The 15080-nt window shown below is 47.7% G+C and overlaps 1 protein-coding gene across 2 annotated transcripts in view; it reads left to right on the forward strand.

The window, feature by feature from the left end:
- The window catches only part of ca10a (carbonic anhydrase Xa), a 269702-nt gene that overhangs the window by 223000 nt on the left and 31622 nt on the right, over positions 1-15080 (forward strand). For both annotated transcript variants that reach the window (XM_059948186.1, XM_059948187.1), the window contains one exon: positions 3747-3932. In XM_059948186.1, the coding sequence (XP_059804169.1) occupies positions 3747-3932 (186 nt within the window). The remainder of the gene's footprint in view (positions 1-3746; positions 3933-15080) is intronic.

Below are 15080 nucleotides of genomic sequence, written 5' to 3' on the forward strand. Positions count from 1 at the left end.
TTGACAGGGAGAGGGTTACAGTTCTGGGGATGATTGACAGGGAGGGCTATAGTTATGGGAATTGACAGGGAGAGGGTTACAGTTATGGGGGAGATTGACAGGGAGGGCTATAGTTATGGGAATTGACAGGGAGAGGGTTACAGTTCTGGGGATGATTGACAGGGAGGGCTATAGTTATGGGAATTGACAGGGAGAGGGTTACAGTTATGGGGGAGATTGACAGGGAGGGCTATAGTTATGGGAATTGACAGGGAGGGTTACAGTTCTGGGGATGATTGACAGGGTGGGCTATAGTTATGGGAATTGACAGGGAGAGGGTTACAGTTATGGGAGGAGACTCGGGAGAAGTTTATAGTTACAGAGGAAGACCGATAGTGGAAGGGGTGTCATTATGGGGTTGACTGACAGCGAGGTTGTAGTTATGGGGGAAGATTGACAGGGTTTATATTTAAGTGGGGAAAGGGGGATCGACGGGGGTTTTTTACAGTTTTGGGCAAATGTATCTAGCCTGGATGGCTAAGACTTTTGGACAGTACTGCAGTGACTGTATTTATTTATTGAGATGCAGTCGGGAATAGGCCCTCCTGGCCTTTGAGTAACACCGCCAAGTAGTCTCCCAAATTAATCGTAGCATAATCACAGGACAATTTACAATGACCAATTAACCTGCCAACCTGTACAACTTTGGACAGTGGGAGGAAACCAGAGCACCCGGAGGAAACCCATCACGTGGAGAACATACAAATTCCTTACAGACAGCGGCAGGAATTTATGTATCGCACTGTACTGCTGCCGAATAAAACAAATTTCATGTCATGTATGAGTGATGAGAAACCCGAATCTGATCTGGGTCTCCAATGTGGACTGAGAGTGGGAAGGGGGCAGGGAGAGGGGAATCACAGTTCGGGTGAAAGGGGAATAGAGGGGGAGTGGGAAGCACCAGAGAGACATTCTGTAATGATCAATAAACCAATTGTATAGAATCAAATGACCTTGCCTGGTGTCTCAGGGCTGGGTGTGTCTGCACTCGTGCCCCCCCACACCCACCTTCTCTGCCACTCGTCCCACACCCCTCCCGTGGCACTCCACCCTCACCATTCCCAACATCCTTTGCTCCCAACAGATTTACAAACTCGCTGTCCACTCCACATTGACAAATACAGTACTGTGCAAAAGTCTTCAACCCTGGCTAAATACATGCACAGTCCTGTAGGTGTGGAGAAAATGCTTTTCTTTGGGGGCTGCCTCCAGTGTGGGGTTGTGGTGGGGGAGGAGAGCAAATCTCGTTGCGGGGGTCAGGGATGAGGGGATCACTCTCCGACACCGAACTGAGATACAGTGGGGTGGCATGGAGTGATGCTGGTGTAAGCAATGGGGGCAGTCACCTACCCCGACCACTCGTGACTGCCTCAGCGCGGACGTCCTGCGCGCAGTTATACTATGCCACTCCGGTGTATACTACAGCGGGTGCCCGCTGGCTTCTCCTGACAAACACATCATCCATTATTGAATCCCCCCAGCTCCAACAAAACAATTCCAGAGGGGTAAAATATTTAGAGCCTGCAGAGCTGTGGATAACGTGTTGTACTCTAGCGGTCAGAGCTTAAAGCTGGCCTAATCAGAGACGGCAGGAGTCAGGAGACACGTCCCTCTGAGATCACGTTGCACAGAATTCAGCAGCAGAAAGCACGGACACTGATTCAGAGACTAAATGATGATGCTGGCAGGTGCAATCTGTCTTCCAGTGATCAGCCTCCCCTCTCATTTGATTCAGTCTCTTTCCAGCTGAATTGTTTTGGAAATTCAATCATGAAAATTTTGCGTTTATTCAGTCGAAAGCTGATTCTGCTGGGAGAGAAGCTGTGTTCATCACAGGTGCAAGACAAAGTGAAGCTCGCTCTACACCATCCCATCACACACTCCCAGGGTCAGACACTGAGTGAATCTCCCTCCACACAATCCCATCACACACTCCCGGGGTCAGACACAGAGAGAATCTCCCTCCACACCATCCCATCACACACTCCCGGGATCAGACACAGAGTGAATCTCCCTCCACACAATCCCATCACACACTCCCGGGGTCAGACACAGAGAGAATCTCCCTCCACACCATCCCATCACACACTCCCGGGGTCAGACACAGAGTGAATCTCCCTCCACATAATCCCATCACACACTCCCGGGATCAGACACAGAGAGAGTCTCCCTTCACACCGTCCCATCACACACTCCCGGGGTCAGACACAGAGAGAATCTCCCTCCACACCGTCCCATCTCACACTCCCGGGGTCAGACACAGAGAGAATCTCCCTCCACACTGTCCCATCACACACTCCCGGAGTCCGACACAGAGAGAATCTCCCTCCACACCGTCCCATCACACACTCCCGGGGTCAGACACAGAGAGAATCTCCCTCCACACCGTCCCATCACACACTCCCGGGGTCAGACACAGAGAGAATCTCCCTCCACACCGTCCCAACACACACTCCCAGGGTCAGACACAGAGAGAATCTCCCTCCACACCATCCCATCACACACTCTTGGGGTCAGACACAGAGAGAATCTCCCTCCACACCGTCCCATCACACACTCCCGGGGTCAGACACAGAGAGAATCTCCCTCCACACCGTCCCATCACACACTCCCGGGGTCAGACACAGAGAGAATCTCCCTCCACACTGTCCCATCACACACTCCCGGAGTCCGACACAGAGAGAATCTCCCTCCACACCATCCCATCACACACTCCCAGGGTCAGACACAGAGAGAATCTCCCTCCACACTGTCCCATCACACACTCCCGGGGTCAGACACAGAGAGAATCTCCCTCCACACCATCCCATCACACACTCCCGGGGTCAGACACAGAGAGAATCTCCCTCCACACTGTCCCATCACACACTCCCGGGGTCTGTAACTTGAAGGATAAACCAAGGTAGGACTTACACGGTGAGAGATCGGGCACTGAGGAGTGCGGCGGAGCAGATGGGTCTGCGAGTACAGATCCATAGTTTCTTAAAAGTGAATCCACAGGTGGTAAAGAAAGCTTTTGGAAGACCGGTCATTGAGTGCAGGGTTTGGAATGTTTTATTGAAATTGTACGCAAGGCTTAATTTGGAGTCTGGTGTGCAGTTTTGGTCACCTATCTCTAGGAAATATATCAATAAGATTGAAAGAGTGTGTAGACAATTTACAGGGAAGTTGCCAGGACCCAAGTTACAGGGAAAGATTGAATAGGTTAAGCCTCTAATCCCTGGAGCATAGGAGGATGAGAGGAGATTCGATAGAGGTGTACAAAGTTATGAGGGGTATAGATGGGGTAAATGCAAGCGGGCTTTTTCCACTGGTTAGGTGAGACTGGAACTAGAGGTCATAGGTTAAGGGTGAAAGGGGAAATATTTACCGAGAGCCATTCACTCAGAGTGGTGAGAGTGTGGAACGAGTTGCCAGTGGAAGTGGTGGATGGGGCTTCAATTTCAACGTTTAACATAAATCTGGTTCAGAAGATGGATGGGAGGGGTATGGAGGGCAGTGATCCGGGTGCAGGTCGATGGGACTAGCAGGATGGCACATCTTAGATAGGCCGAACAGCCTGTTTCTGTGTGCCAATGTTCTGATTCTACTCTGATTTGAAAGTTACCCCCCTATAGGGCTACCCTGGGGTTCCCTGAGCCTCCAGGTATGATGTGGTGGTGCTGGGGCCCACACTCACTCACACTCCCCTTGTGTTTGACCACCAGATCAGTGGCACAATGTACAACACCGGACGACACGTGTCCCTCCGGCTGGACAAGGAGCACCTGGTCAACGTCTCGGGCGGCCCCCTCACCTACAGCTACCGCTTGGAAGAGATCCGGCTGCACTTTGGTAGCGAGGACAGCCAGGGGTCAGAGCACCTGCTCAACGGACAGGCCTTTTCTGGAGAGGTGAGTCACCGGGCCGCGTGGAGAGCTGCAGCGGGGAATCAGGCCTTTCAGCCCATCGAGTCTATGCTGACCACCAACCGTCCATTTATACTCATCCTACAATAATCCCTTATTCCCACATCCCCATCAACTCTCCCAGATTTTACCCCTCATCCACACACTAACGTAGATTAACCTACCAACATGCACATCGATGGGCTGAATGGTCTTCTCCTGTGGTCACTGGGAGTCGTAGGGCAGCCGTATTCTCTCTGCTGACGATAATATTACAGTGTATTGGGTGGTACAGCGCTTTTCGCGTCGCGTTACCTCCACAGATCCCTCGATGTCACTGTGCAAGTTGACAGGGCGGTTGTCAGGCGTGTGGTGTGTTGCCCTGCGTTAGGCGGGGGATAGAGGTCACGTTGCAGCTCCAGAAAACCCTGGTTAGACCATGCTTGTTCACTTCTGCTTGCCTCATTCTCAGAAGGATGCGGAAGCCCCAGAGAGGGGGCAGAGCAGATTTCTCAGGGTGCTGCATGTCATGGAGATAGGTTGAGTGAGCTAGGAATTTTCTCCTTGGAGTGAAGGAGAATGAGAGGTGACTGGATAGAGGTGTACAGGATGATAAGAGGCGCAAGTAGAGTGGACAGCCAGAGTCCTTTTCCCAGGGCAGAAATGGCTACTACCAGGTGACTGGAGGAAAGTATAGGGGACATATCAGAGTTCAGTATGTTTACACAGCGGGTGGTGGGTAAATGGAACTCTTTGCCTGGGTTGGTGGTAGAGGCAGATACATTCTGCATATTTAAAAGATACATAGGCACATGGATGATAGGAAAATGGAGGGCTCTCTGGGAAGGAAGGTTGAGACTCATCTTGGAGTAAGTTTAAGAGTCAATAATACATTGTGGGCCAAAGGGCCTGTACTGTGCTGTACGGTTCCACGTTCTGTGTTCTATTACCACATGGTTTGAGAAGCAGCTCACCCCACAGACTCTAACGAGGGTTGGATCAGGATACTGTCCTCACGCCAGAATGGGGAAAGGCGAGTGGTTGGCATGTCTCGCCAGTGCATTTAGACTGCTGGCTCTTCATCCCCACGGACATGTGTACCCTTTAACCAGCACGCTGCTCGTCAGGAGCCCTGTCACCTCCAACCACGCATCCCGTCGACCCTGGTGAACGAGTCACCCACCTCGCAGGCCATCCAGCCCATTCCCATCTGCCTGCCTCGAGAAAGAGAGAGGAGCCAGGAAACCCAGCCAGCTTGTTAAAATATTTGCCTAACTAAAATTAAACTGTAACTGGTGACAATGCTGATTATTGATTGCCATTTTCTTTATTCCTGTGTAAGCACCCTGTTTTAGTGCGTAATAGCAAAGTTTGAGGACCCCTGTTGATCGGGGTCGACCGTGGATGATGCGTCCCAGCTGTCTGTGATACACAAGCCAGGGCTGTACGATAGGCTGTTGCCCATGCAGTCAGCTCCACCTCTCCTCACATCTGATGGATCAACAGGAACAGCAGAGACCGATACAGTTTGGCACCAGGAGTTGCCAGTCAGCATTGAACTCAGTGTAGCTCCAGATTTTCCCCTCGGGGTTTACTCACGAAGCCTTCCCCATGAGTGGGTATAGGCGCAAGGCAGAGGGGGTTTGAGATCAGAGTTGTCCTCCTCCTGGATGAACTGCCATCCGTGGCTGACGAGCCCCATCTGCCCGAAGCGACTGGTTTGAAGGCGCCAGTGACCCGCCTTTGCCCCTTCTCCTGTCAGCAGAAACGGTTTCGCCAGGTTCAGTAGCAAAGCCACACATGAAGGCCGGGAGTTGGACTTGGTTGTCAGAGGCTATTTGAGACACACGCCACTGGGAGCATTTAATAGGTAGTGGGAGTTTTTCCCCACTACCGCCCCTGGCTATGAAACGTTCGGGAACGGCTGCTGCTTGATTCCAGAGTACTGTTTCTCAAGGATGTTTCAGAGGATGAGAGGTGACCTGATAGAGGTGTATAAGATGATGAGAGGCATTGATTGTGTGGGTAGTCAGAGGCTTTTTCCCAGGGCTGAAATAGCTAACATGAGAGGGCAAAGGTTTAAGGTGCTGGGCAGTAGGGACAGAGGAGATGTCAGGGGCAAGTTTTTTACTCAGAGAGTGGTGAGTGCGTGGAATGGGCTGCTGGCAATGGTGGTGGAGGTGGATATGATAGGGTCTTTTAAGAGACTTTGGATAGATACATGGAGCTTAGAAAAATAGAGGGTTATGGGTAAGACTAGTAATTTGTAAGGTAGGGAGATGTTTGGCACAACTTTGTGGGCCGAAGGGCCTGTATTGTGCTGTAGGTTTTCTGTGTGTCTATGTTATATACTTCAGCCAAGGTTCGTTACAGATTATTTACCAATAGATTCAAGAAGTATCAAGAATAGGACTCCACCTGTCATGAACATCAGCTGAAAGGCAGCTTACTGTGTGTTAAAAATGTCTGAGGCTGAAGTTCACCCCCCACTTGCAAAACACAAGAGATGCTGGAGTTCCAGAGCAACTGAGAGAGAGAGTGTCGGAGGGGCTCGTCAGGTCAGACAGTGTCTATGGTCAGAGTAACACACACAAAATGCTGGAGGAACTCAGCAGGTCAGACAGCGTCTATGGTCAGAGTAACACACACAAAATGCTGGAGGAACTCAGCAGGTCAGACAGTGTCTATGGTCAGAGTAACACACACAAAATGCTGGAGGAACCCAGCAGGTCAGACAGTGTCTATAGTCAGAGTAACACACACAAAATGCTGGAGGAACTCAGCAGGTCAGACAGTGTCTATGGTCAGAGTAACACACACAAAATGCTGGAGGAACCCAGCAGGTCAGACAGTGTCTATAGTCAGAGTAACACACACAAAATGCTGGAGGAACTCAGCAGGTCAGACAGTGTCTATGGTCAGAGTAACACACACAAAATGCTGGAGGAGCTCAGCAGGTCAGACAGTGTCTATGGTCAGAGTAACACACACAAAATGCTGGGGGAACTCAGCAGGTCAGGCAGTGTCTATGGTCAGAGTAACACACACAAAATGCTGGAGGAACTCAGCAGGTCAGAGAGTGTCTATGGTCAGAGTAACACACACAAAATGCTGGAGGAACTCAGCAGGTCAGACAGTGTCTACAGATAGTAACACACACAAAATGCTGGAGGAACTCAGCAGGTCAGACAGTGTCTACAGATAGTAACACACACAAAATGCTGGAGGAACTCAGCAGGTCAGATAGTGTCTACGGTCAGAGTAACACACACAAAATGCTGGAGGAACTCAGCAGGTCAGACAGTGTCTATGGTCAGAGTAACACACACAAAATGCTGGAGGAACTCAGCAGGTCAGACAGTGTCTATGGTCAGAGTAACACACACAAAATGCTGGAAGAACTCAGCAGGTCAGACAGTGTCTACGGTCAGAGTAACACACACAAAATGCTGGAGGAACTCAGCAGGTCAGACAGTGTCTACGGTCAGAGTAACACACAAAATGCTGGAGGAACTCAGCAGGTCAGACAGTGTCTATGGTCAGAGTAACACACAAAATGCTGGAGGAACTCAGCAGGTCAGACTGTGTCCATGGTCAGAGTAACACACACAGAATGCTGGAGGAACTCAGCAGGACAGACAGTGTCTATGGTCAGAGTAACACACACACAAAATGCTGGAGGAACTCAGCAGGTCAGGCAGTGTCTATGGTCAGAGTAACACACACAAAATGCTGGAGGAACTCAGCAGGTCAGACAGTGTCTATGGTCAGAGTAACACACACAAAATGCTGGAGGAACTCAGCAGGTCAGACAGTGTCTACGGTCAGAGTAACACACACAAAATGCTGGAGGAACTCAGCAGGTCAGACAGTGTCTACGGTCAGAGTAACACACAAAATGCTGGAGGAACTCAACAGGTCAGACAGTGTCTATGGTCAGAGTAACACACACAAAATGCTGGAGGAACTCAGCAGGTCAGACAGTGTCTATGGTCAGAGTAACACACACAAAATGCTGGAGGAACTCAGCAGGTCAGACAGTGTCTATGGTCAGAGTAACACACACAAAATGCTGGAGGAACTCAGCAGGTCAGACAGTGTCTATGGTCAGAGTAACACACACAAAATGCTGGAGGAACTCAGCAGGACAGACAGTGTCAATGGTCAGAGTAACACTCACAAAATGCTGGAGGAACTCAGCAGGTCAGACAGTGTCTATGGACAGAGTAACACACACAAAATGCTGGAGGAACTCAGCAGGCCAGACAGTGTCTATGGTCAGAGTAACACACACAAAATGCTGGAGGAACTCAGCAGGTCAGACAGTGTCTATGGTCAGAGTAACACACACAGAATACTGGAGGAACTCAGCAGGCCAGGCAGCATCTATGGAGATGAATAGACAGTTGACTTTTGGGCCCAAACCCTTCATCAAGACTGGGAAGGGAGCAGGAACTAGTTGGGTTGTGTTGATCTGAGTGTCCTGTTTGCCATTTCTTCATGCTGTACCTCACTGCTCAATCTCCACTACAGTTGTTTGCCCATGACCTGAAGCAACGAGCAGGTCATTTGTACAGGACCCCAACCCCAGCAGCTCTCCACCTCAGGAACCTGGTGCAGAACAGCAGCACCTCAACCCCAGAGTGGAGTTTATTGTCACACATATCTAAATGACAGATAAACTTACCTTTACACACATAACATTCACCGTATCCCATATACCTTTAGAGTGCGTGAGGAACCGGAGCACCCGGAGGAAACATACACCATCACAGCGTGACAGTGGCGGGAATCGAACCCTGATCTCTTGCGCTGTAAAGTGTTATGTTAACCAATGCACTACCGCACCACATCACGTTTTGTTGACTGGAATGGCAAACAGCGATGTCAAAACAACCTTTAAACATCTGACATGTTCGGAAAAATAGATTGACATTTACATCATGCCTGGCCTCATGCTTAAAAACAACAGGGAACCAATTAAAGCAGCTGGTGAAGTCTGTGCTGCAAACCTTGCTGCGTACGATATTTTGGAATGCTTTGTAGATCTACTGAAGCGTGACTAAGGTGCAGATAATTGGCAGGGAAACATTGTTCACCCCTCGGATCGGTTCATGAGCAAAGTGGTGTTGCATTAGGGGATTCTGAAAGAGATCTCCAGCTCCACATGGCCCATTGGACATCTCGCCCCATATCTCTGTACCGGAGTCAGACGCCAGCCCTACCCATTGCCTCACAGGGTGGGAGGGTGTGCGGAGGACTTTCAGCCCATCGCCAGCTGGGTACAGAAAAGATTCATCGCATTGCTGGATCTGGAGATAATCTCGAGTTGTAAGGCAAGATTGGTGCCATGGTAGTGTAGCAGTTAGCATGATGTTATCACAGTTCAATCCCAGCTTCCTCCATAAGGAATTTGTGCATGGAATGCACGAAATTTCTCCAGTGCTCCCACTGTCCGAAGACGTAATGGTTAGTAGGTTAATTAATTATTGCAAATTGTGTCGCGATTAATTAGGAAAGGGAAAAAAGATTATGAGAGAAAGCTGGCAGGGAACATAAAAACTGACTGTAAAAGCTTTTATAGATACATGAAAAGAAAAAGATTGGTCAAGACAAATGTAGGTCCTTTACAGTCAGAAACAGGTGAATTGATCATAGGGAACAAAGACATGGCAGACCAATTGAATAACTACTTTGGTTCTGTCTTCACTAAGGAGGACATAAATAATCTTCCAGAAATAGTAAGGGACCAAGGGTATAATGAGATGGAGGAACTGAGGGAAATACATGTTAATAGGGAAGTGGTGTTAGGTAAATTGAAGGGATTAAAGGCAGATAAATCCCCAGGGCCAGATGGTCTGCATCCCAGAGTGCTTAAGGAAGTAGCCCAAGAAATAGTGGATGTATTAGTGATAATTTTTCAAAACTCCTTAGATTCTAGATTAGTTCCTGAGGATTGGAGGGTGGCTAATGTAGCCCCACTTTTTAAAAAAGGAGGGAGAGAGAATCTGGGGAATTATAGACCGGTTAGTCTGACATCGGTGGTGGGGAAAATGCTAGAATCGGTTATCAAAGATGTGATAACAGCACATTTGGAAAGAGGTGAAATCATCGGACAAAGTCAGCATGGATTTGTGAAAGGAAAATCATGTCTGACGAATCTTACAGAATTTTTTGAAGATGTATCTAGTAGAGTGGATAGGGGAGAGCCAGTGGATGTGGTATATTTAGATTTTCAAAAGGCTTTTGACAAGGTCCCACACAGGAGATTACTGTGCAAACTTAAAGCACGCAGTATTGGGGGTATGGTATTGATGTGGATAGAGAATTGGTTGGCAGACAGGAAGCAAAGAGTGGGAGTAAATGGGACCTTTTCAGAATGGCAGGCAGTGACTAGTGGGGTACCGCAAGGCTCAGTGCTGGGACCCCAGTTGTTTACAGTATATATTAATGATTTAAATGAGGGAATTAAATGCAGCATCTCCAAGTTTGCGGATGACACGAAGCTGGGCGGCGGTGTTAGCTGTGAGGAGGATGCTAAGAGGATGCAGGGTGACTTGGATAGATTAGGTGAGTGGGCAAATTCATGGCAGATGCAATTTAATGTGGATAAATGTGAGGTTATCCCCTTTGGTTGCAAGAACAGGAAAACAAATTAAAATCTGAACGGTAGCCGATTAGGAAAAGGGGAGATGCAACGAGACCTGGGTGTCATTGTACATCAGTCATTGAAGGTGGGCATGCAGGTACAGCAGGCGGTGAAAAAGGCAAATGGTATGTTGGCATTCATAGCAAAAGAATTTGAGTACAGGAACAGGGAGGTTCTACTGCAGTTGTACAAGGCCTTGGTGAGATTGCACCTAGAGTATTGTGTGCAGTTTTGGTCCCCTAATCTGAGGAAAGACATTCTTGCCATAGAGGGAGTACAAAGAAGGTTCACCAGATTGATTCCTGGGATGGCAGGACTTTCATATGAAGAAAGACTGGATTGACTAGGCTTATACTCACTGGGATTTAGAAGATTGATGGGGAATCTTATTGAAACGTATAAAGTTCTAAAGGGATTGGACAGGCTAGATGCAGGAAGATTGTTTCCGAAGTTGGGGAAGTCCAGAATGAGGGATCACAGTTTAAGGATAAAGGGGAAGCCTTTTAGGACCGAGATGAGGAAAAACTTCTTCACACGGAGAGTGGTGAATCTGTGGAATTCTCTGCCACAGGAAACAGTTGAGGCCGGTTCATTGGCTATATTTAAGAGGGAGTTAGATATGGCCCTTGTGGCTAAAGGGATTGGGGGGTATGGAGAGAAAGCAGGTACAGGGTTCTGAGTTGGATGATCAGCCATGATCATACTGAATGGCGGTGCAGGCTCGAATGGCTGAATGGCCTACTCCTGCACCTATTTTCTATGTTTCTATGATTAGTCTATCGTTGAATCAGTGGGTTCCTGACGATGACCCTCAAGCAGAGAGAATGGCTGGTTCGCCGATATATAAGTAAAGGCTTTTCCCTGGTGTGGGTGACATGATCTATAAAATCAGGAGTACGATGGGCAATGTGTACAGATCTATAAAATCAGGAGTACGATGGGTAACTATACAGATCTATAAAATCAGGAGTACGATGGGTGACTATACAGATCTATAAAATCAGGATTACGATGGGTGACTATACAGATCTATAAAATCAGGAGTACGATGGGTGACTATACAGATCTATAAAATCAGGAGTACGATGGGTGACTATACAGATCTATAAAATCAGGAGTACGATGGGCGATGTGTACAGATCTATAAAATCAGGAGTACGATGGGTGACTATACAGATCTATAAAATCAGGAATACGACAGGTGATTTTGTACAGATCTATAAAATCAGGAATACAACAGGTGATTTTGTACAGACCTATAAAATCAGGAGTACAATGGGTGTCTATACAGATCTATAAAATCAGGAATACGACAGGTGATTTTGTACAGATCTATAAAATCAGGAGTACAATGGGCGATGTGTACAGATCTATAAAATCAGGATTACGATGGGTGACTATACAGATCTATAAAATCAGGAGTACGATGGGTGACTATACAGATCTATAAAATCAGGAGTACGATGGGTGACTATACAGATCTATAAAATCAGGAGTACGATGGGTGACTATACAGATCTATAAAATCAGGAGTACGATGGGCGATGTGTACAGATCTATAAAATCAGGAGTACGATGGGTGACTATACAGATCTATAAAATCAGGAGTACGATGGGCGATGTGTACAGATCTATAAAATCAGGAGTACGATGGGCGATGTGTACAGATCTATAAAATCAGGAGTACGATGGGTGACTATACAGATCTATAAAATCAGGAGTACGATGGGTGACTATACAGATCTATAAAATCAGGAGTACGATGGGTGACTATACAGATCTATAAAATCAGGAGTACGATGGGCGATGTGTACAGATCTATAAAATCAGGATTACGATGGGTGACTATACAGATCTATAAAATCAGGAGTACGATGGGTGACTATACAGATCTATAAAATCAGGAGTACGATGGGTGACTATACAGATCTATAAAATCAGGAGTACGATGGGTGACTATACAGATCTATAAAATCAGGAGTACGATGGGTGACTATACAGATCTATAAAATCAGGAGTACGATGGGTGACTATACAGATCTATAAAATCAGGAATACGACAGGTGATTTTGTACAGATCTATAAAATCAGGAATACAACAGGTGATTTTGTACAGACCTATAAAATCAGGAGTACAATGGGTGTCTATACAGATCTATAAAATCAGGAATACGACAGGTGATTTTGTACAGATCTATAAAATCAGGAGTACAATGGGCGATGTGTACAGATCTATAAAATCAGGATTACGATGGGTGACTATACAGATCTATAAAATCAGGAGTACGATGGGTGACTATACAGATCTATAAAATCAGGAGTACGATGGGCGATGTGTACAGATCTATAAAATCAGGAGTACGATGGGTGACTATACAGATCTATAAAATCAGGAGTACGATGGGCGATGTGTACAGATCTATAAAATCAGGAGTACGATGGGCGATGTGTACAGATCTATAAAATCAGGAGTACGATGGGTGACTATACAGATCTATAAAATCAGGAGTACGATGGGTGACTATACAGATCTATAAAATCAGGAATACGACAGGTAATTTTGTACAGACCTATAAAATCAGGAGGATTTTAGATAAGGTGAGCTGTAATTGTTTGTTTCCCAGTGTGGGGAGCTGCAAACTAGAGAGCACGGGGTTCCACTGAAAGGGGGATCTTTTCACGGGGACCTCTGGAGTGAGTTTTTTCACACGGGTAGGTCAGTATGTGGAATGAACTGCCAGAGGAAGTGGTGGGGTGGGAGCAATTCATTATCATTTTGTGCTTTGTCATATGGCGTGGGTGATCCTGGTCTCATGACCATGATTGTTCGTGGCAAATTTTCCTACAGAAATGGTTTGCCATTGCCTTCTTCTGGGCAGTGTCTTTACAAGACTGGTGATCTCCCCACCCACAATCAATACTCCTCAGAAGTTGCCTGGTGTCAGTGGTCACAAAACCAGGACTTGTGATCTGCACTGGCTGCTCATACGACCATCCATCACCTGCTGCCATGGCTTCACATGACCCTGATTTGGAGGGGGGGGTGTTTAAGCAGGTGCTAAGCCTTGCCCAGGGGTGACCTACAGGCTAGTGGAGGGAAGGAGCACCTTACACCTCCTTTGGTAAAGACGCATCTCCACCCTACTACCTATTACATTGATTAAAGGACACTTGGACAAGTACATGGATAGGAAAGGTTTTGAGGGATATGGGCCGAAGGGCCTGTTTCCAGACTGTATCACACGATGACCCTGTCTCCCCTTCACTTTCACCCTAACCACCAACTCGTCTCATTCCCTCATTCCTCTGTGACTCGGTGACACTCAGTCTTTCTATATCAGCCCATCAGCTGCTGGTCACTCATAAGACATAGAGGCAGAATTAGGCCATTCAGCCCATCGAGTCTGCTCCACCGTTCCTTCATTGCTGATTTATTATCCCTCTCAACTCCATTCTCCTGCCTTCTCCCCGTAACCTTTGATGCCCTGACTAATCAAGAACTTTCAATCTCCATTTCAAATAGCCGCAATGACTCGGCCCCACAGCTGCCTGTGGCAATGAATTCCACAGATTCACCGCCTCTGGCTGAAGAAATTCCTCCTCGTCTCCTTTCATAGTGGATGTCCCTCTATTCTGAGGCTGTCCTCTGGTTCTAGACTCACCCAATATCAGAAACGTCTATTCCATAGAGTATGAGTTCATACAGAGGGGTGAATCCTTCAACTGAAGCCACACCTACTTGCTGAAGTGCAACTGATTGATTTACTTCTGAATTTGCTGTTTATGGGGAACCAGAGATTACATTATCACACGCTGGAGAAACTCGGCCACTCAGGCAGCACCTATGGAGATGGTCTGGACCGAGACCCTTCATCAGGACTGGAAGGGAAGGGGGCAGAAGCCAGGGTAAGAAGGTGGGGGAGGGGAGGAGTACAAGCTGGCAGGTGATAGGTGAGGGGTAAGTGGGTGGGTGGAGGAGGAGGGGATGAAGTAAAAGGCTTGGAAGGAGAGGTGTGAAAGTTGAAGGGCTGGAGAGGAAGGAATCTGATAGGAGAGGAGAGTGACCCATGGGAGAAAGGGGAGGAGGAGGGCACCAGCAGTGGCTGATGGGACAATGAGGAGAAGAGAAGTGGTGAGGTGGGAACTAGACTGTAGGAAAAGAGAGGGGGGAGGGGGAGGGGAGAAACTACTAAAAGTTGGAGAAACTGATGTTACTGCCACCAGCTTGGAAGCTACACAGATGGAAAATGAGGTGTTGCTCAGTCTGAAACATCAGCTTGTTATTCCTGTCCACAGATACTGACCGACCTGCTGAGACCCTCCAGCAGAGTGTGTGTGTGTGTGTGTGTGTGTGTGTGTGTGTGTATGTGTCTGTGTGTGTGTGTGTGTGTGTGTGTGTGTGTGTCTGTGTGAGTGTGTGTGTGTGTGTGTCTGTGTGTGTGTGTGTGTATGTGTGTCTGTGTGAGTGTGTGTGTGTGTCTGTGTGTCTGTGTGAGTGTGTGTGT

This window comes from Hypanus sabinus, chromosome 23 (assembly GCF_030144855.1).
Source record: "Hypanus sabinus isolate sHypSab1 chromosome 23, sHypSab1.hap1, whole genome shotgun sequence".
Classification (NCBI taxonomy): Eukaryota; Metazoa; Chordata; class Chondrichthyes; order Myliobatiformes; family Dasyatidae; genus Hypanus; species Hypanus sabinus.